At 59.3% G+C, this 22,044-nt stretch overlaps 1 protein-coding gene across 1 annotated transcript in view; it reads right to left on the bottom strand.

Moving 5' to 3' along the window:
- LAMC3 (laminin subunit gamma 3) overlaps window positions 1–16,696 on the bottom strand; it is a 54,999-nt gene extending 38,303 nt beyond the window's left edge. The window contains exons 1-3 of the mRNA XM_090274912.1: window positions 16,291–16,696; window positions 5,562–5,866; window positions 420–550 (exon numbers count right to left, since the gene is read on the bottom strand). Coding sequence (XP_090131038.1) covers window positions 420–550; window positions 5,562–5,866; window positions 16,291–16,666 — 812 coding nt within the window. The 5' untranslated portion in view covers window positions 16,667–16,696. The remainder of the gene's footprint in view (window positions 1–419; window positions 551–5,561; window positions 5,867–16,290) is intronic.
- Window positions 16,697–22,044: the final 5,348 nt, after the last annotated feature.

Below are 22,044 nucleotides of genomic sequence, written 5' to 3'. Positions count from 1 at the left end.
GCTTTGAGTCCTATGCCTGCTTGCGGTCGCCATGAACCAGCTTTACGTGCTACATCAGACGGGAGCACAGGGCACCGCTGTACCCTGAGTAAGGGCCCCTTCATGGCATGAGGAAAAGGGAAGGAAGGAAGGGAGGAAGGGGAAGGGACTTCAGGGCAGAGGGGACAGCAGGTGCAAAGGTCCACCGTGTCCCGCGAAGGGTGGTGGGAACAGCTGATGTGGGAACGGCAGTGGGCGTGGTGCTGGGAGCCGGGAAGAGCCAGCCAGGCCTCGATTGTTGGGCCCCAGGAGCCAGGATCCTGCTCCCTCTCCCCCCTGGGACACCAGAAGTGACATCTTCATCCTCCACCCATGTCGGGTGACACCACATGGCAGCCACCTGCGGAGTCCTGGTCCCTGCCGCCCTGCCTTCCGCCTACCTGCCGCCCACAGAGAAGTCAGACACAGCGTAGTAGTAGGACTGCAGCACCCTGGGGTCCTTAAAGATGTCGTCCCCAAACGTGTTGAGCCGGTCCAGGGAGATGAGGAGCTCGGTGCTGGTGACCCACTCCTGGAGGGTGGGGACAGGGGAGGGGAAGGTTTGTCATCAGCAGGTCCCTGAGTATTTGCTCCCATCCGGCTCTGCTAGGAGGCCCAGATGGCCACCTTGGGGGTCTCCTGGGCCACAAGGACAGGCCGAGCTCAGACAGAGTCCAAGGACACTGCAGAAATCGGGAGCCTGCATGTCGGGGGGTTGCCTCAGCAGCCTGGGTGCCAGGCCACCCACTGGCTGTGCAACTTTGGGGAAGCTGCTCATGGCCCTGGAGCACCCACCCCCCCACCCCCCCACCCCCCGTGAAATGGGACAAGGAACAGGGCCGAGGCCACGAGGGTGTCTGGAGAACGGCCAGTCTCAGCAGCAGGGTGGGGGGCTTGGCACGAGCTAATAAGTGGTGGCCCTGCTGTGCAGGTCCCCTGACTCCTCCCAGTGGCTCCTGCACCCCCATCCTAGAAGTCAGAGGGGGAGGGTCTGTCCCAGCGTCCTTCTGCCCTGCTCAGCTGGGCCTGGCGTGGGGCGGGCACTAAGTGTGTGGGTGCCTCACCTGCTGAAGACCAGGCCCCCAGGTGATGGCTGTCCCACCAGAACATGCACCCGAGAAGAGCAGGAACTGGGGGCCCCTTTACGGGCTGCATCCACGCACGCAGCTGATCACTGCATGAGCGGCTCCCCCCAGAAGAGCCGGTGGGGAGGTGGGAGAGAACCCGCGTGAAGGCTGACATTTTCCTCTGCCTGCTGTTTGCTACAATCAGGTGGCCCTGGCTGAATTTTAATTAGTATTTTAATTCCACCCAGGAGCCCCCGGTTTAGCAATTGGGCCCATCAGGACGGAAAACGAACTCCTGGCAAAATCGGTCTTCTCACCCCAGCAGGACTCAGGCCACGGGCCCCCGCAGCTTCCCAAGATCAGTGGCTTGTGAGCCCCCTGCCTCTGCCCAGGACGCTTCAGCCCAGGGGTGGCAGTCCAGCCTCAGAAAACCGCAGTGGGGACCTCAGCTGAGTCTGTAGGTCCCGCCACTCCCGATCGCTTCTCAGATGTCAGCGTGCATTCAGCGACCAGGTTGGAATGTGCTTCCGATTCTCGGGTCTGGGGCAGCCCGAGACTCCGCGTTCTAACAGGGGCCCAGGGGACGCTGATGCCACTGGTCCCTGGGGCAGCGGAGGGGCGAGGGCCCGGCGTGGGACAGGCCGCTGAAGACTCTAAGTGTGTTTTCTTTCACCAGGAAAAGCCCCGCCTCCAGAACTCAAACCGGTTTACAGACGGCGCAGCGGCTGACACTGTGTGGGGTGGCTGGGGTCCTCAGAGTAACCCTACGGGCAGGCGCTGTTACCGAGGCAGGACGGTGAGAAGCCAGGAAAATTCCCAGACAAGTGGAAGTGGGAACTCAGACAAGAAAATTAAACATGGCCAAACCGTTTGAACAACTTACAGCCAGCCAGCTGGTGCATCGCAAGGCCTTATCTCCCCTAACCAAGGACGCTTGAGAGCACGTGGTTATTGCCTCTCCTCCCCGACCTGAGAACACGCAGCTTAAATCACTCTGGTCAGGGATATCGAGGACGGAGATTCAGTGCCATTTGTCCCAGCCAAACCCAAGGACAGATAAAGTCAGGGGAAACAAATAACAAAATCCCAATTAGAGCCAGACAGACCCAAGATAAAAGTAAACCCGTAAAGCAGACCAAAGAATAATCCCAAGCCCCGCCCCCCACCATTCTGAACGCATCAGGATATTAAAAACACACCTGGAAAGCTGATGAAACCCTCCGCTAAGAGTCTCACCTGCAGAAGAGGAGAAAACCCCTGAGACAGCCCAGGTGCTGGCCCGCTCTATTGCGTAACCTGCCCATTCTCAGGTGTGAACGTTTTAATCCCTCCTAGACCCTAAGGGTCCCCACGAGACTTGTAACCAGGGGAGCCGTGGACAGCGGCAGCTCATCCAGGGCTCACCCCCTGATCCCATCCCCAAGGCCCCCTTTCCTCTGACTCCCCAGGAAGCTAATGCGGCCCCGCTGTGGCTCACTTCTTTCCGATAACACTTCCAGAGAGCCAGAGCAGCCCGCCTAGTCTCCCTCCTGCGGCTTCCTCTATCCCAAGTCCTTCCTCGTTTCACCGTCCCCAGCTCTAAGAAGCATCCTCTCCAGGTCACCTGGACTCCTGTTGTGAAATCTTTCCTGCATGAAGTTAAGAACCCACACCCTGGGACCAGCCGGCCAAGGCCGACTCACTCTGGGCCGGTCCCCATCTGGGGACACCATTACGCCCATTCTACAGATGCAGCGACTGAGGCTCAGAGCCAAGGGTCCTGCTGCACCCTGCACAGCCGGCACACGGCAGAGCTGGGGTCCGGGTCCCAGCGTTAACCACAGGGTGGCCTGCCCTCCTGCACCTCCCCCAACGCCCTCAGCATCCCTGGGGGCCCAGAGGCAAGCACCTGCCCACGGTCTCCAGCCTGCATGGCCTCCTCTGGGTCCCTACATCTGCTGTGCGGCCTATGACCTGTCCCCTCAGTCTGCCAAGACAATGGCAAGTCTCCCCGAGACTTGGGACAGGAGCTGGGAGAGACCAAGGGCATGTGTTCCTTTAGCCCACAGTGGGGTGGGGGGGCGCCATCCCTGAGGCCTTGAAGTAATTCTGGGGCAAACCGGAGCCCCGATGTACAGAGGCAACAGGCTTCTGCAAGTTCTAATCAGCTCAGCTAAAACTAGGAGTGGGCTCTCGGTTGACTCCGGACAGACCCCGGGTGGGAACGCAGCGTGGAGGAGGAGCAGGAGGTAGAGCTTCAGCTCAGCCAGCCCCCAGGATGGAGCGGCGCAAGGTTCACTCAACTGTGGCCCGATTGTGCCTCGGACGGTGGGACCTGGGACTCAGCAGCTGCACCGACACTCCGTTTGTCACCTCCCACCCCAAAGTACTCCTTGTCCTCAGAGAAACTGACCCCAGGGTGTATCTAGAGGGGACAAGAGAGAAGGGCTGCATGGCCCTGAATTTCTTTGTCCTTCTCTGACCTTGGCTTCTGCCTGAAGCAGCGGGGGTGGGAGGGAGTGGGGGTGGGGAGTTCTGAGGTTGTTTCTCTGTTAGGGACAACGTCCAGGACACACAAGACAAGTCAGGGAACCCCGCTGCCAAGGTCCCCAGCTTATGCCAGGGTGACGTCAGCACAGACGCAGGTGGAGCAGGGCCTGAACTTCCCACTTGGCTTCAGACGACCTTGGCTGACATTTTCTAGTCTGTGGAGCCTGGAGCCCCGTGGAGGAGACCCTGTCATATTAAACAGAATCAAGATGATCGCATGTGAACATTTTCAATGGGACAAGCAGGGCCTGGGCATCCAGAGCTGTGATTCTGTGCCGTGAAGGATCGGCCTTGCCCAAAGAGAGGTCTGGCCTTTGCCCCCTGCCCTAAGCCATTAGGATGTCCTGCTTGATAAGAGTGTCTCTGTTCACCTGGGGTCTTGGGCCACCCCAGTTGGTCTGTGCTAACATGTGATTGAAGGGGGACCTCGGGCCGCATGGGACCAGCTTGACTTTGGCAGGGCTGGAGACTAAGGCCAGCCAAGCAGGCAGGCAGCCATGCCGATGCAGCGAGCCTCCTGTGAAGACCCTGGACGCCGGGCGCAGGTGAGCGTCCCTGGCGGGCACCAGGCTACCTGTGGTCACACGCTGTTGCCAGGAGCCATCCGCACTATCCCCAGGACCCTGGGCTGGTGTCCGTCTGCTTCCTTTCACTGTATAAATCCTCACTGTGAGCATAACAGCTTTTCTGAGTTCTGTGAGTCCTTCAAGCAAATCTCTGAACCCGAGGGTGGCCTTGGGGACCCTGAACCAGCTGACTCCCGTCTACTCTTGCTGGGCAGCCCGGACAGGACACAACTTCCCTCTGGGCCTCGTCACCCCTCTGGAAACAAACAGGATTCTAGCCGCAGCCCTCGCTGTCCCAGACAGGCAGAGGAAACGCAGAGGAGCCTATCAAGGGGGGCAGATGGCAGTGTGTCTCCGCACAGGCCTGTCTGAGCGCAGGGGAGGGGACGGGAGGCCGTCCAATGCCCAGAACGTCCACCAGGCCACAGCGTCTGGAGACAAATCGTCCCTAACGCACAGGAACGTGGACTCGCGTGGCTGCCAACACGAGGGGAGCCACAAAGCTGGACAGGGCACCTGTGTGAATGGAGAGGCCCACAGACCTGCTGCTCCCTCTCCTATGAGAACGGTGAGCTACTGTGACTTTCAGCTCCAAGGCGTGAACAAGTGCCTCTTAGTGCCACGCACGGTGCTGGTCACGCTGTACCCGACTGTCCAACGTGGCAGCCACCTGTGGCTATTTAAATTAAATTCCATTAAAGCGAAACATTTAAAATTCAGTCCCTTAGTCACACCCGTCACATTTCCAGTGCTCTGCAGACACTTGGGGCCAGTGGCCCCGACTGTGACGATTTCCGTCTCATGGCAGGAAGTCCTGCTGGACAGCACTGCCGTTCAGCATAGGACGAACCCAGGACTCTGATCCCCAGACTCGTGTTCTTCTCCCATTTTCCACTTTAGCCTCGGAAAGCCCGTGGAGGTACAGGGGGCAGGCGGCGCTGTGAACTCACGGAGGGAGGAAGAGAGGCCTTGGCTGGGGGTCCTGGAAGGGGCACCAGCCAGGAGTCAGGACCCTTGGGGTCTGGTCTGGGCTCTTCCACCATGCGAGCCCCTGGGAAATCCCCTCCCCCTCCAGGCCTCAGTTTCCCCACCTCCACAAGGAAGGACTCAGGTGAGGCGGTCGCGGTCCCCTGGCTCCCGGAAGCCACAGGGCTCTGATGTGGGAGGCCAGGCAAGGAAGGCTCCTGCCTGCCCGAGTCACCCCTCTTCTGCTTAGTTCATGACCAGGTGTCCACAGAAGGTTTAGCTGCAACAAAATCTGAAAACCATGGGATCTCGTGGTTCTGCCTGTACCCTGCCCTTGTAGGCTTGCCTGGGGTCCCCGGACCCGGCATCCTGCCCGCAGCCCAGTCCCAGCCCCCGAGCCCTGCTCCCGCCTGACCTGCAGCACAGGGTTCTCCTCGAAGCTGTAGGCACCGGGCCGGCCCTCCAGGGTGGAGAAGGCCACGTTGCCCCCGCTCAGGGGGGAGATGTCGCTGAACTCAGAGGTGCAGAAGGCCACGCGCTCGTCCTGGCCGGGGCGCAGGTAGTGGCCCTCGGGCCGGCCGTAGGTCCTCTGGCAGGAGGCGCTGTAGTACTGGTAGGGCTCCCAGGGCCCATCAGCACGGCTGCGCCTGTAGATGGCGAAGCTCTCGGGGCGGCTGGTGTGGAACTTCAGCCGCACGTAGGTGATCTCGTACGCTTTCCCTGCGGCGGGAGGACACAGGCCCACTTTACAGACGCGAAGGGACTGCAGACCAGCTGCGCTGCGCAAACCACCGTGGATCGTTCGAGGCTGTCTGGAGCGCTGTGCTGGGGGTGCACCGCCGATGAGTGATGCCTGTCGGGCAGCGCGCGCACACCGCCCAGGCACTTGCCGCCCCTGGTCTGGGCCGGCTGGCCTCCCTGCACGGGACTCTGCCCTGTGACACCCCTGACAGGCAGCCGGCTCTCTCTGCTCACATAACTCCAGCAATGCGATGCTGCCACATCCTACTTTACCGTTAGAAAGTTATTCCTCTTACTGCCCCCACCAAAGCCGGCCTTTCACCTGTGACTTTGGCCTCCCTCCCTCTCAGTGACTTCAGACCACTGGTGTCGGGAGACAGCCCTGTTCCCAGCCCCCCAGTCCTAACGCAATCCTCCCTGGACCCCTCTGTTCCTCGCACGTCCATCTAACTAACTTCTCTTCTGATCTGACTCCATGGCCTCACCCCCCAAGTTAACCCTCAGCCCGTGATCATTCAGCCTCTCTGGACCACTTGAGAGGAACTGCTCTTGCAAGCCACCTCCACCAACCATCCCCTCCCGGCCACAGCCAGGGGACCTGCGCTGCCTTGCTTCCCAGGCCACTGAGGCCTCCTGTTCCCTTGGAACCCCCACCCCTCCAGGAGTAACATACAATAACAGTATCTGGCAATAAAAAGGAATGAAGCACAGACGCTCCTCGACTTACGATGAAGTTACGTCCAGGTAAACTCATGGCAAGTTGAAAACACTGTAAGTCAGAAACGCATTTGCTGGGCCTCACCTACCTAACCCCACAGCTTAGCCCAGCCGACCTTAACGGGCTCAGAGCACTGACATCAGCCTCCAGCTGGGCCATGGTCTTGAGTTCCATCTCCAGAGTCATTGTCTCCCTCTCTTCTCACCGGAAGCAGGAGGCACAGCTGGGCTTGGGGAGACGGGGGGGCCATGCAAAACCACAAAACGCAACGTCCCCAAATGCCGGCAGCCCAGCCCCTGCGGGGTAGCGGCTGATCACCCACGCTGACCGGTGCTGCCCAGCATCATGAGACCGTTCCACCACGGATCGCTCGCCCGGGGACGAGAGCAAAATTCAAAATCCAAAGCGGCGTTTCTATGAAACGAGTATCGCTCTCACACCATCGTAAAGCAGACAAACGGTCAGTCAGTCTGTGCTGACATCACGCTACAACTCGGACGGACCTTGAAAACATGATGGTAAATGAAAGCAGCTAATCGCCAAAGACCACATTTTATATATGATTCCATTTATATGAAATGTCCTAAGGAGGCAAACCCATAAAGACAGAAAGTAGCTGAGTTGTCAAGTAATGGGGGTGGGGGAGCCTGGGAAGTGGCAGGTAATGGGTACAGGCTTTCTTTTGGGGGTGATGAAATGTTCCTTTTTAAAAAAAGATTTTATTTATTTATCTTTTAGAGAGAGGAGAAGGAGGGGGAGAGAGAGAGAGAGAAGGAGAGAAACATCAACAGTTGCCTCTCGCACACCCCCAGCTGGGGACCAACCCGCAACCCAGGCAGGTGCCCTGATCAGGAATCGAACCGGCGACCTGTCGGTCTGCAGGCCGGTGCTCAGTCCACTGAGCCACACCAGCCAGGGCGATAAAATGTTCTAAAATGAATTGTAGTGATGCATATACAATCCTACAAATATACAAAGCACCACTGAATTGGGCACTTTGGAAGAATTATATGGTGAGTTACTTACACCTCCATAAAGCTGTTATATATATTTTTATAAATTGGCCCTCACACCCATTAGGATGGTTATACTTTTTAAAAAATGGTAATAACAAGTGTCAGTGAGGATGTGGAACAACTGGGACCCAGTGCACTGTGGGTAGAAATGTAAAATGGTGCATTTGCCAAGGAAAAATTTGGTAGTTGCTCACAAATTTTAACAGAGAATTACCACGGGATCCCGCAATTCCACTTCTGGGGATACATCCGGAAGGCGGGCAGGCAGGGTCCTGAAGACCTATTTGCACACCCGTGTTCAGAGCAGCATCGTTCACATTAACCAACAGGCAGAGGGAAGCCCAGTGTCCATCAACAGATGACGGACAAACAGAATGCGGTCTGTCCCCCACCCTGGACGATGTCCTCGTCAGCCTTCAAAAGCAAAGGGAATTCTGACACCTGCTCTGCTATGCACGGACCCCGAGGACACGATGCGCAGTGAACAGCCCAGTCGCCGAAAGCCCAACGCTGCGTGATCCCACTTATCTGAGGCGCCTAGAGAAGTCAGACCCACAGAGACGGGGTGCATGATGCTGGTAGCCGGGGGCTGCGGCAGGGCTGGGAGTGAGTGTCCCATGGGCACAGAGGTTCAGTTTGGGAAGATGAGAAGGTTCTGGAGCGGGAGGGTGGCAATGACGGCACAACGGTGGGAACATGCCTAACAGCACTGAACTGTGCACCAAAGATGGGTAAGACGGCAAATTTTATGTTATGCGTATTTTACCTGAATAAAAAAAATTGAATATACATATATATCAATAAACCAAAGGACCTAAGTTCAGGGATGAATGAAGCCACTGAAATAGCTAATAACTAGTCTATCATATGAGGAAAAGCTAAGTCACAATATTGAATGAAAAACAAAAAAGACAGGAGATCCACTATTCAGAATCATCAAATTATATTTAAAAATGTCAAAGGAATGGACCAGAAAGAAAGACATCAAACAAAAAAGTGTGACTGTCCTCAGGGCAGAGTGACATCTTCCCCTTTTAATTGCTCTGCATTTCCCCAGTTTTCTCGCATGAAGCTTGTTTTAATTTAAAAACTGGAGAAAACACATTAAAAAACTTTTTTTTTTTAAGTAACTGCCTGGCCATGTTCTCTTTTAAGATGTTTTGCAAAGTCCTGTTGCAGCCCAGCTGGCAGTGTAAGCCCGAGTCCCTCTGAGGGTAGCTGACGAGTCTGGGTCGGGGACAGCCCGGTGGCTGCTTCTGTCGCCAGCAGGCTTTCAGCCTGGGAACGGGGGAGGGCTCACCTCAGGTGGGCGCTCACAAAAGGATGCTGCAGGGAGGAGGCAGGTAGCCAGGCTCCTGGGCAAACATCTAACAGCAGGACACCTCGAGGGAGGGGCGCGTGGAGCCACTTCAAAGGTAGCTGGCAGGCAGAAGCAGGATCGGAAAAGTCCCTGGGATTTCGTGCAAACAAGCAACGGGGGCCCTGCTTCTTCTCCTCCTTGCTGAGCCAGAAGGTGAGAGAAGGTGCGGAACATCACAGAGACTCGGCGGGAACTTTTTGTTCCAAGAGTTAATTAGAAGAGCCAAGAGAGCAACTTAATCCTCGTGTATGCGATGAAAAGATTTCCGCCAAAGGCAACCTGAGGGCTGGGGAAGGAACCCCCCCACCCCGCCCCTGGGTCTTCTAAACAGCAACAGTAATTAAATTTGCAGTTTCAACCCAGACCCTTGCAAGCCCCAGTGGCCGATGAGGCTTCAGGGTGATGTTGGGACAGATGTGTCCCCAGCAGGAAAGCTGGACCAAAACACCATCCCCAGCCGTCAACTGTGGCTACACTGCTTGGTAGCACGCGGATCTTCCCGCCCAGCTGACCAGTATGCAGTTCCCCTGGCCTGAATGCTGTTCCTTCTACCCTTTGCCTGGCTGGCTCCCATACATCCCTGTGCACCCCACTGGTTTAGCGGGCTAACCACAACGCCCCAGCCTCAGCCCCGTGCCAAACGCCCTTCTCCCGCTTTCTCTGGCCGAGGGCTACTCATCCTTAAAGCCGTGGGTCTGGGTTCCTCACTGGGCTGCCCCAGCCAACCTGGGCTTCCTCACCCTGTCATGTAAACACCTGCCCATCTCTCCCACTGGACTCTGACTTCCCTTCGGACAAGGGCTGTGAATCCCTCCTACTGAGCACAGCACTTGGCACATAGTAGGTGCTCACTAAAGGCCTGCTGAATGAGTGAGGAAAGACTTTCAGGGAGTTTATAATCTGGTGAGCAGTTGAGACAGGCAGGCCCAACAAGACGGCTGAAACCGTCACAGTGTGTCTGCAAGTCCTGACCCCCCAAATGAGTCTTTTAGTGAGCACCTACTATGCGCCAGGCACCTCGCTAAGTGCTCTACACACCCTGTTTCTTGTGACATCCCCAAACAGTCCCATCGTTGTGCACCTTTTACTAACAAGGGACTTGCCCGAAGTCGACTAGGCTGTAGGCCTGTCTGGCCCCACAGACAGTGCCCAGAACGAGGCTCCCTCCATTCAGGGCTCAGAGAGAAGGGGCTGCCCAGGAAGCCTGCCTCCAAGCCAGCACCTTGAGTGCTGAGCCATGTCCTCTTCAACCAGCTGGGACATACAGCCCATCAGGAATGACAGCGGGGCAGCCATAAAACCAGGCCGGCCCACATCCGGCACCGGCCAAGCAGAGGGAGCTCGGAACAGAATGGAGAGACTTATTTTGGGAAAATGGAAACAAAACAAAGCCTTTTAATTGGAGCCATCTGGGGAGCAATGGACTGGGGGTGGAGCGGAGGGGGCAGGGTGGGAAGCTGAGCCGGGAGTGCGTGGGCGAGGCTGCCCTGCCTGCTGCGGGCATTAGGACCAGGTGGAGGGCTGCCCCGGGCCTACCCGGGAACCGCAGCAGGGCCCTCAGCCTGTCTTCCTCTCCCACCCCAGCTCTTGTCAGTTGGGTGCTGGGGAACCCCACGACCACAATGCCAGGCACCGTAAGAGCCTGCCTGGCTCAGGGCTGGGCTCTAAACCGCAACTACAGGCCAAGATTGTCAAGCCTATCGTCTAACCTGGAGAAAGTGAACGGGTGTCATCGGATGGATGATGGCCTAGGGCTTGGTGTTAAGAAGGATTCTGAGGCCCAGTCTGAACCGAGACAGGACTGAAATGTACAAACTACCAGGACGCAGAGAGAGGTCGCGGGGCATTTAAGACCATCCCAATAAACCGTGGGACTGAGCAAGGGCTGAGTGGGAATGAAGAGAAGGGCACACACAGAGAACATTCCAGAGGATGACCTAGTGACCTGGTCGGTGACGAAGACAAAGGGCACAGCAAGAAGTCCGGCTGACTCCTGAGTGCTTGCTTCGGTACCTGGAGGCACGAGGGGAGGAGGAGGAAGCCTTTCCTTTTTAATTTTGAAAGCACAGCATAGAATTGACCATTTTCACCGTTTTACATGGGCTGCTGACGGGCATTCAGTACATGCGCACTGCTGTGCACCCATCACCACGGTCCGTCTCCGGAACCCTCACCTGCCCCAGGGGACACCCGCCCGATACAGCAGCAGCTGCCCCGCCCCCGCCCTGGCACCCACCATTCTACTCTCTGTGTCTATGATTTGGACTCTTCTAGGGACCTCGTGTAAGTGGCATCAGACAGCGTTTGTCCTTCTGTGTCTGGCCTATTTCCCTCTGCATAATGTCCTCCGGGCTCACCGGAGCGGTAGCAGGCATCAGAATCTCGTCCCTTTTTAGGCTACATTTGTCCTGTTCACTCACTGGTGGGCACTGGGCTGCTTCCGCTCTGCCAGTTGTGAACGGCGCTGCCATGACAGGGGCACCTTTACTCTTGGGCCCTCCGTCTGAGGTCCCGTGTGACACCTGAGTGCTCACATTCAGGGTGCTTGGATTACCTGGTCAAGGACGCCGGTGGGGGACTGGATGAGAGATGCAGGCGGATCCCCAATGTCGACCAGGATGGCAACCGGCAAAGTCAGGGGCATGAGATGGGGAGGGGCAGCTGGGGGCAGGCTGGCGAGGAGGTGACGGGGAGCGGGGGAACAGAGGTTGGTGCCGTGGCCGGACCCTGGGTCAGCAGGAGCCGGGCAGAGCCAGGAGGGAGACCGGGGCCCTCGGGAGTCTGGTTGTGTCTGGAAGGCTAGCAAGTCATTCACTCGTGTGTTTGTTCCCTCGCTCGCTGGTCCCCAGGGATAAAGGTGTAGTGGTGACATGCTGGGGTTCGTATCCCAGCTCCACCACTGACTGGCTCTGTGGCCTTGGCCAGAATACCTACCCCCCCTCCCATTAACTGGGTAAGCGCCTGGAATGTAGTGCCTCAGTTTCCCCTTTTGCACTAACAATAACTGGGTTGAATGAGTAAATGCCTGCGAAGCACTCAGAACAGTCCCAGGTGTGTAGCGTGCACACGACCGAAGGTTAGCTGTGACCCATTCACCGGCCAGACCCACATGCGTGGCACCCACCCGCAGGGGGCGCCGGGTCCAGGGGTGAAAACAGGCGTCCCGGCTGCAGCTCGGAGCGCGACCGGCACACGCAAAGGGAACCGTAATGCAGACAGGGACGGGGAAGGGCGACGGGCTGCGGGTATGCACAGGCAGGCCCTCTGCCCAATCCTGGGTGTTGGGGGCTTCCTGGAGGAGGGCACCCGGGTGAGGCGGGCAGTGCAACCAACAGCTGCGTCGCCAGGCCTTGGTCCAGGGTCAGGCCCCCGGCAGGCACTCAGCTGTCTTGTTTATGAATGAGACGTGGGTTACCCAGAAAAGGGCAGGAAGAGAAACTACAAATGCAAGCACCCAGGCAAAGGCCAGGAGGAACGAGGGACCCTCGCCGCTCGTTCACAGCCCTGCTGAAGGGCAGCGGGCAGCAGCCGGAGTGGGGGTGTTGGGTAAGGGGTGGTCCGGAGGCTGCGGCACCCTTCCTGGGCTTTGGGACTCCCCCCTCCTGCAACTCCTGGGTCCGTCCTGGGAAGCCCAGGAGGGGTGAGGCCGCCAGGGCCGGGCTGCTGCTCTGGCTGGAAGCTAACCAGGGTTGCTGCCTTGACCCCTGGAACTGCCTGGGGCCCAGCATTCCAGCCAGAACCCTCAGGGGGCAGGAAGGAGGACTTGGCCCCCCAGCGCTGGCCCCAGCCAACGCAAACACGGCCGCCCACTGGACAGGAAGATGCAGGGGAGCCAAAGCTCAGGAGACCCAGCTGGCTCTGGGCTCCTCAGGGGCCGGCGGGGCCCTCCTGCTGCCCAGCCCCAGCCCAGCCAGGTCCCCTTGCCTCCTTGCCCCGTCCTCTCCGTCTGTCTGGGCTCCCCAGTGCTGTCCCTCTGACCTGAAATGCCCTTCATTCTTATGTCACCTCCTGCCACCCTTCAGATCTCAGCGAGATCCCTTTACCCTGAACGTGTTCCCAAAGCATAAATCCTGAGTCCCATCAGTCCTGGGCCCAGCCTGTGCTCTGCAAGGCCAGACCCCGCAGGCTGCGCAGGGGCCGTGGGGGCTGGGCTGGAAGGCAGGCAGGACCCCCCCTCCCCCACCTTCCTCCTGCAGTGCCGCCTTCTCTGGTGGGGGGGGGGGGCTCAAAACTCATCTGCTGGGAAACCGGAGACTCAAGGGTCTTTCTGTCACTCCAGGGGGTTCTCAGGAATCCAAGAAAGTAAACAAAGGGACTCCCCCCACTCCACCCCTGCCTAATGCAAAGCCTGCACCCGCCTCACTGGCATCTGCCTACCATGGGTATCATTCCCAGGAGCAGTGCAGTTAGGGGAGGGCCCTGGGGTCTGTCATTTATGGCTCTGTGACCTTGGGCAACTGATTTCCCTCTCAGAGGCTCAGTTTCCTTGTCTGTAAAAGAATACATCGTGCTGGCTCAGGGGGCTTCTTAGCACGTGGTGAGAGCCCCCCGATTCACATCTGCTGCCCTTGATGACCACCTCGCCCCTGTCATACTCCAATGCCCACCACCAGGTCCCAGGCCCCTCTCCCCTGGCCTTCAGTGAAGGGCTAGGAGCCCCCAGACTCTGCTGCCGCCTTTCATCCCAGACGGAAGGCTCTGCTTAGCAGCTCGGATCTGGAGCAGATGTCTGGGAGCTCGCAGGGGGCTGGGAAAGCAGCCACCTCCACCAGGGGCCTGTCCGACTTGCCTCCCTGCCCCCACCCCTTACCCCACTCCCCCAAGGAGACCCTGGGCCAGCGGCCACCCACTCTCTCCCTCCCCCCCCAAGCAGAGAAGTCAAGGAGAGGGGGTGGAGCCAGCAGAGGACCAGGAGGAGAGGCTCCCCACCCTCTTCGCCTAAGGACAGGGCCTCCACTGGGCCTATGGGGACAACCCCAGACCTCTTCTCCCCCCAACATCATGCAAGCCAGGGCTTAGCGTGGAGCAAACCCAAGACCCATGGAACCAAACACAGGCCAACTCGGCTAGTATTTCTCAATCCCTTCGGAGGGGACACCCCCCGGGGCAGCCTCAGCCCTGAGCTGCTCTCAGCAGAGTGAAGTTGCCGTTGGTCACACACAAAGGCTGTCACAGCTCTGGTGAGCACTCCCCTTCCCCACCCCCAGCTCATGGAACCAGCACAACCACCCGGGAGGTGGCAGCTCGAGAGGAAGCCAAAGAGAGAGGGTGGCATTTGTCCACCGAGTAGCCATGCCAGGCATGAACCCCAAGCCCCATTTTGTGATTTGTACCCTATTCTGTCCCAGAGCCCTGAGCTGGGCCCAGAAGCACAGGGCGGAGGAGGTAACATTGTCATTCATTCATTCATTCATTTTTTCGTTCCTGTACAAATAACAATGGGACCCCCCCCCCCCATATGCCTGATGCTGCACATGTAGTGGGAAAACATGGGTGCCGGGCGAGACACACTGTGTGCGTGTGCGTGTGCTGGAACGTGAGTGTGCGTAAGGCCTTAGCGCAGTGCGGGGTCCCAGCCTCCGGTTCCCTGGTTACGAAAGGATGGCACCCGCCCTCCCACTAAGCAGTCTAGGCAGAGTGCGAGGAGGCCAGGCCACAGAAGCACAGGGCCGGGCACACAACCGGCGCTGGGCACGTGGGAACCGGCCGCAAGTGCAGACACTTCCAGCCCCTCCCACCGGGGTCCTGGGCCCGGCCTTCCGCCTGCCCCTGGGCGCCTGGATCCCACGACTCCTGTAGCTCATGAGCCAAACCCGAGCCCGCTGTCATGGAAGAGCATGCCTCCTCCACAGCCCCACCCTGTCCCCGTCCCTTCCCCTGGGGCCCTGGGGCACTGCCAGCCCCGTCCTGCCAGCTCCCCCTGCCTCCCTCCCCCATGGGTTTCCTGTCGCTGGCTGGGTCGAGACCACACCCCATCTAGAAGTCCCACCTCCAGGTCCTGACAAGCCAAGGGAAGGTGACGAGGCCCAGGGAACTGAGCGTCTCGGGGCCACACTGGGAGCCACTGCCCCACCCTCCCCAAGGCACTGGGTCCCAGCTAGGAAGAGGCCCCTCCATCGACAGAGCTCCTGCCGAGGACTTTTTGCTCTGATTTTGGATACACCGCTCACAGATGTTCATACCCAGACTGCCACGTAGCAGCTCTGTGCCGTTGGGCAAAGCCCTTACCCTCTCTGAGCCTCAGTGTTCTCATCAGAAGCATGGGGATGCAGTCTCATACCCCTCTCCAGACTGCTCGGCTCCCGATGGGCTTTGCAATGCCAAACTGTTCCAAGTTTAGAGATGACCCAGGCCTCACACATGGACTGTGTTCACACCCCATGCACTCAGATGAGATTTCAGCAGCAAAATGTATGAATATTCACTCTAAGTAGAATAAACAAGGTCTATAAATAGCTTCAGGCCACATTTAGCAGCCAAAATAAGTTATAAAATACTTCGCGTTTTCAAAGTTTAGGGAGACTTTGGACCCACAGATAAGAGTGTAGACGGGCTGAAACACCCCCTCCCTGAAGAGGCTGTGGAGGCTGCAGTAGGTCGGAGGCTCAGCTCAGTGCCCAGCACAACCAGGGGCTCCGGGGGGACCTCGGTTGGGTTGGACTTGGAGGGGGGAGGGGGAAGGGGCCCTCCCAGTCCCACAGTGGGGGAGGGCCCGGGAGCAAAGGGCTGGGGCCACAGGGACTCTGGATTCTGAGTCCCACGGATCCAAGCCCCCTGCACCATGGTATGGCGTTGGGTGGGTGGAGGGGGCATGAAGGGAAGGGGGTGCAGACGGAGCAGAGAAGCCATGCCGTCTGGCCCGGCTACCCAGCAGGAGCATGATGCACGGCTCCTGCTCGTAGGACTAATCTGCCCCAGGAGGAACACCTCAGCTCCTACCCCAAGACCACACCCAGGGACGGCACACAGCCTCGGGGATTCACTGAGGCCTGAGTGGGCCAGATGACGCAAGATTAGGTTCCTGCCTTAGAGGGCACGCGGTTCACCCCTGGGAGGTCACCTCCTCCCCTACAACAGCCCTATTACAGGGCCTGGTCTTTGCACCCAGTTCCACTGCTCTGTTAAGGGCTCCTGGGAGGCTCCCTGCGCCTCCAGCCCCAGGGGGCACCCATCAGCCTAACCTTTCAGCTACTGGGCCCCATGTCTGGGTGCTACAGCCAGCCCAGGGCGCGCAGCAGCGGCCTCTTGCCTCTGGCCGCCATGGGGACAGAGGACTAGACGGCGGTGCTGCCTGGAGCCCCCGGCTTACCCAGGCGGAGAGTGATGTTGACCGAGGTGGGGTACTGCACGCCGAAGGCCATGGACGGGCTCTGCCACCAGGTACTGTCATCCTGGCTGTGGAAGTCGGTGAGGTACGACGCGTTGTGGTGGCGCAGGGGGTCCGCGGCGTCGCAGCGCTGGCACGGCGCCCCGGCGCCCCCCGGCGCGCCCACGTGTGGGCAGAAGTCCTCGGGTGGATGGCCGCACGTGTGCGAGGCCTCGGCGAGCCGGCCGAATGCCGCGTTCTCGAAGACCGGCAGGCAGCGCTGGGCGCGCCCCGCACTGTCGTAACACGCACCCATGCCCGCGCCGGCCGCCCGCGGCGCCACGAGCGCCAGGCCCAGCAGGAGCGCGGCCGCCGCCATGGTCAAGGGCACCGACGCCCTGCGCTCCCCGCCGGCCGTGCGCGCCTGGCTGTCCAGCCCGGCTGGGCTCTGGTGGGCGCGGACGGCGCGGGGCGCCAGGGCCCGCCTCCGCCGGCGGGCGGGACCCACGACCGGGTTGGGAGGGACTGCGGGAGGGACCGACGGCGGACTGCGCCCCCACCGCCGCCCGACCGCTCCGTCGCTTGGCGCTGACCCCACCTGGCGGACGCGCCCGGCAGTGCCCGGCTTTGGAGCTGCCAGAGCTGCCTTCCTTACCCTGGCTCTGCCGGGGGTCCACAAACTCTGAGCCTCGGGGTCCTGTCTGTGAAACGGGGTTGGCCACGACAGAGCTTCGTGACCGCTGTTGCGAGGTTTCCACGGCTGCTCCTTAAAGGGAAACTGCTCACCTGTCCCTTTTTAGTCCTGAGATTAAAAGGGCCAACGAGGCCTTTCCCTTGCGCACACCTCTTTTAGCAGTGACGTGGGATGCTTCCTCACGTTTCCACGGCTCCGTTAACTCTGAAAAGTGCCTCTGCTGCTGGTCTCTCTCTGCTCGCGGAGCAAAGATAGTCTAACCTGATGCTTGTGACAGCAGGGACCTGGTCTCACCACAAATACCACTGAGAGGCCTTCCCTGCGCCCTCCCCAGTAGAGGCCTCTTTTTACTCTCCATTCATTAAAGTTAGTAAATCAAAGGAGAGGAGCCGTATGTGCTCATGAAAAGGTGCTAGAGAAAACACTTGATAAAATTTAGCACCGATTCAATGGGCAGGCTCATAGGATGTAACAGAAGGTGGTACATGGAAATATTGGGGTGCCAGGAGGGTGGGGTGGCTAGCTCTGCCTGGAGTGGGAGGGTGCTCCCCAGAAGAGGTGACAAGTAAACAGCTATAAAGGGTGAGTAGGGGAAGGGGCCTCACCAGCAAAGGGCACAGCATGTGCAAAGGCCCAGGGGTGTGGATGGGTAGGGCAAGTCTGCGGTGTGTTTGCAGCTCTGGGTGGGGAGTTGGTCCTGGGGGCGCTGCTGGAGCAGGGTGCAGAGGCCAGCTGATGAGGGGTGCTGGGCACTGTGGCAATGAGTTGGGGCTTTGTCCTACAGAGGGCCTGCGGAAGCTGAGGGTTGTGAGCTCGTGGTGGGGCAGGGACCTCGTGTGCCTCACCCCCGTGTTCCAGGGGCCTGCACCGAGCGTAACTCAGGGATTGTTTGGGAAATAAGCAGGAACCGCGTGGCTGAATCTAACAGGGGTGGGGCGGGAGATGATGGCTCCTTCAAGAGGCGCCAGCTGGGTGCTCGCCGACCCTGCCCAGCTGCTGGCAGCAGCCCCCAAGGGCGCCACCCTGCTTCTGCTGGCCACCTTAGTCGCGATCTGCGGGGGGTCTCCTCCCAGGCTTCCCTGAGCCTACTGCGGTCCCAGCGACTCCTCCGGCGCCGCCCGTCCAGCTGTACATGCTCACCTAGGATTGACCACCAGGTGGCGACATTGGCCCCATTCCGGGATGGTCCTTCTGTCCCCTGGCAGCCAGGGACGCTGGCCATCCCTGCACAGCCAATGCACCTGAGACCAGAAGGGTCATTGGGTCCAGGGCACTGGCTGTACAAATGGGGAAACTGAGGCCCAGACAGGACAGATCCACAGCAGGATATGACCAGGACTCTCTCATCCCTGCTGTCAGCTCCTCCCGGGAAAGGGGTCAGGGAGGGGCGGGGGTCCGTAAATGCCAGGAGTGTCTGTGTACCCGCAGAGTCTCAGGATAACTCCCCAAATCTGCATGACAAAGGAAATAAGCACTTTGTAACTGCAGGAAAGGGCTCGGAATGAGCCAGGAGACCTGGAAGTCAGCATTTGGGACGCTGGGCTATGCGATGCACACTGCTAGCTCGCCATCAAGAGAAGGCTCTGAGTGTCACTCCAGCAGGACCCACTGTGACCCCTCTGCATACATAGGACCTGAAACCCATGGCCACAGAAGCCACAGGCCACATGGCCTCAGTTTCCCTGTAGCTTTGAAGCCCTAGCCCACAAGCTGCCCATTGTCCTAACCCATTGTCCTCATGGTGGCAGAGAGCCTGGGGAGGCGCTGGAGCAGCAGAGCCTGTCAGTTTCTTTCAGGAAGATGTGTGGGGTGGAATCCAGGGGGCCAGCATGGAGGTGGTGTGGGCTGGTGTCTGTGTGTGGCTGATGGGGAATGTGCCTTCACTGGGGACTGGGGACTCCCTGCAGAGGCTTGGCCTCTGGCTTGGGGCTGCAAGCAAAGGTGGCCTACTCTGCTGCCTACAGTCCACCTACCAAGGGTTAAAACCTTCTAGGAGAAGAAAGCAGAACAGAGAGAAAAACCCTGTTCTGATTTGCTTAGTGAACGTTAATTAAGGAGACAGAAGATAGTGGGTTTTTTCAAGACAGAGATGAAAGGCCTGTTAATTAAATCTAGGGAGATCGGTCCAGGCCCTGCTGATCCTTCCTGACAGCTCCACAGCCTCCTTGGAGTTCTGGGTTGGGGGCACCAGCACAAGGGGAAAGAAGCCCCCACCCTGGGCCTTGGGGTTCTGCCCTGGAGGCCTGGGAAGGAGCCTCGGCTGGCCCGGACTCACTGTGGCACCCCATGGGCCCTGCCCCTCTGGGATGCCTCGTTGTCCCCACAGCACATGTGTCGGTCTAGGTGGTTTTCACGATGATGTGTCTGGCTCCAAGGCTTCGTAGGTTTTCATGGCTGGGCCTCAGTTTTCCCTTCTATCAAGGTGGGGCAACTCCACCTGCTCCAAGACAGGCAGGCAGAGTGAGAATCAGAACATGGGCTCTTCCAAGGCTGTGTGCAGAACCGGGGAAGAGGGAATTTAGTGACTGGCTACACATGGTCCTCTGGACCCTGCTGTCAGGCCCCAGCCCGCCTGGGTGCCTGGTGATGGCCCTGTGAGGGCGCCATCCTGAGCCTCTGAGCACGGATAACATGGCCATCACAGAGGCTTCCTGGGGCCTGGGCTGGGCTGAGTGCACCACCTGCACAGATAATGAGGACAGGGAAACTGAGGCTAGGCCAGAGGCAGGCTCTTGCTGAAGACCACCCTGCTAGTTAGCAACACAGCCTGGGCTCGCGTCCCATTGTACCTGGCCCCACGGCCTGTGCTCCTTCCCACTGCACCCCTCTTCCCGCAGGGGGAGCCCGCTCTGGGCGCAGGCTCTGGGGGGCGGGGGTGACCGCTCAGCGGGAACCTGTAAGATGGGGTGGGAGGCGAGGCGGCTCGGAGGGAGGGCTCACACTGATGGGAGCTGGCAGGGGCTCCTCGGCTGTCACCCTCACAGAGCGCCTTCTCCCTGGAGTTAACAAGTTAAGACAGGCCAAGGGACAGTCTGGCTTGGAGGCAGGCCTCCGCTCCGTCCAGCAATGGTCCCCACCGCTCTGCTGGACCAGGCCCAGGATGAGACAGCCTGGTAGCCTTCGAATCGAGGGGCCCCGATAAATAAAGAAGGCCCCCGCTTTGGGCGGCGCAGTAGCCAGAGGCTGGCCTGCGAAGGAGGTAACAGTGGCTGTACACGCTTCCTTCACTCCCTCGGCGCACACGGACCGAGTGCATGTGACGGGCCCTGGGCTGGGCACGGGGGAGAGAATGATGAATAAAGGTGTCCTGGCCCTGCACTTGGGGGCCCGGCTAATAACCTGGTAGTGATAACACAGGGCGGCCAGAGCAGGCCCCGAGACCACAAGAGTAAAGAGGAGGCGTCCGCCCGTGACCCAGCCTCTGGCCCTGCTCGGCCCAGCTCCCATGTCCTCTGAACACCCGGGGTGCTGGGCAGCAACCCCCGGGCTGGGCACTCCCCAAGGAAACACGCAGACATGGCTCTGCCGTGCCCAGACACTGCCCGCGCACGGCTGAAGGGCCCCCACAGGCTGCCCACAGACGGGCCAGAACCTGCCCTGTGGGCCGAATAAACATCCCAGCTGCCCCACTCCAGACTCGGAGCCTCTTAAAGGTAGGCGGGGGGGGGGGCGGGCGATGGACCAGGGGTTCACAAACCGCCTGGTGAATGAACGAAGGATGATGAGTAAGCGATAAGGGGTGTGTACCTGAGTGAATAATAAATAAGTAAATAAACGAGCGACTCTGAATGAATGCGAATGAGTGAAAGAATGAATGGAGAAACGAGAGTCTGAACCAGAGGTGGTGACGGAACGCACGCTTTCCTTCCTGGGTTCTGCCCAAACAGCCTCCGCCCCCGTTCTGGGCCCTCCATCCACCTGTGGGAGGGGCTCCCTGATCGCCCCGCCCCCGCCCCCACCGCCTCTGCCCTGGGCCACCTGCATCTGCCACTCGGACCTCCTTCCCAACACAGCCAGTGCGTTCTGGCCTCGGGGCTTCCGCACGTGCTGTTCCTCATGCCTGGAGCGCCGTCCCTAACCCCGCCCCTCCCTGCCTCAGTGTCCCTGAATGGAGAGGCTGTCTGTCCTGGACCCTCCCCCTGGCCTTCCCGCGCCCCCAGCCTTGTACACCTTCTCACCGGGCCTCCTCATGTTTGTACCTGCGTGTGTGTCTGCGGTCTGTCTCCCCACTCAGACTGGGAGCTCCCTGCGGGTGGGGGCGGGAGGGGCTCACTTACCGCTGTGCTGCTCCCCGTCCTCAGGCACACGGGAGGCGTCGTGCCCCCAGGGCGCAGCGCCCCGAGCAGGGCACAGGGTACCCCGCAGAGTGACCGGCTGGACGCAGACCGGGGTCCTCTCAGCGGATCCACTGCAGGGAAGCTGTCCTTAACCAGTAATTTCGGTTCTGAGCTCTTTCTGCTGAGGACAAAGAAATAGCAATTATAAGTCAGTAGCAGAGCCCAGCCAGGGAGGGGAAGGCTCAGAAAAGTGACAAGTGCGCTCCTGCTGCCCTAGGGATTCCTAATCTGAGTGCCAAGAGCACGTCTGGGACCATGTGGGGACTCCCAAGCCTGAGTTAGAGCCCCGTCTGTGCCTGGGGTCTGGCACAACCCTGCAGGGGGTCCCATTGCCCTTGGCTAATAGGGGCTTCTTGGACCTTAACTCCAAGACTCCAGAACTCCCGCCTCACCGGCCGTTCTCCTTCAGACCCTCAAACATCCATCCTTTGCTCCTGCCAGTCCCTCTGCCTGAAATGTTCTTTTCACCAGGCTGACGACTCCTCCTCCTCTAGGCCTCAGGATAATGTCACTTCCTCAGGAAGCCCTCCTTGATGCCCGCCCCCTGACCTCATGGCACTTCTAAGGCTTGTTATTAGTTCTATGTCCCTCCATCCCACTAGACGATCAGTCCCAGAGGACAAGAATCCTGTGGCTTCCTGCTCTGTCCCTGATACCCACCCAGGCAGGGGATACACTAGGTGGTCCCTAAAGAGCGAAGAAACCAGGGACTGTGTGAAAGCAGAT

This window comes from Furipterus horrens, unplaced genomic scaffold (assembly GCF_987537825.1).
Source record: "Furipterus horrens unplaced genomic scaffold, mFurHor1.1.pri manual_scaffold_4, whole genome shotgun sequence".
Lineage (NCBI taxonomy): Eukaryota > Metazoa > Chordata > Mammalia > Chiroptera > Furipteridae > Furipterus > Furipterus horrens.
The sequence above is the reverse complement of the archived record's forward strand: the minus strand, read 5'-3'. Positions and strand labels throughout refer to the sequence as shown.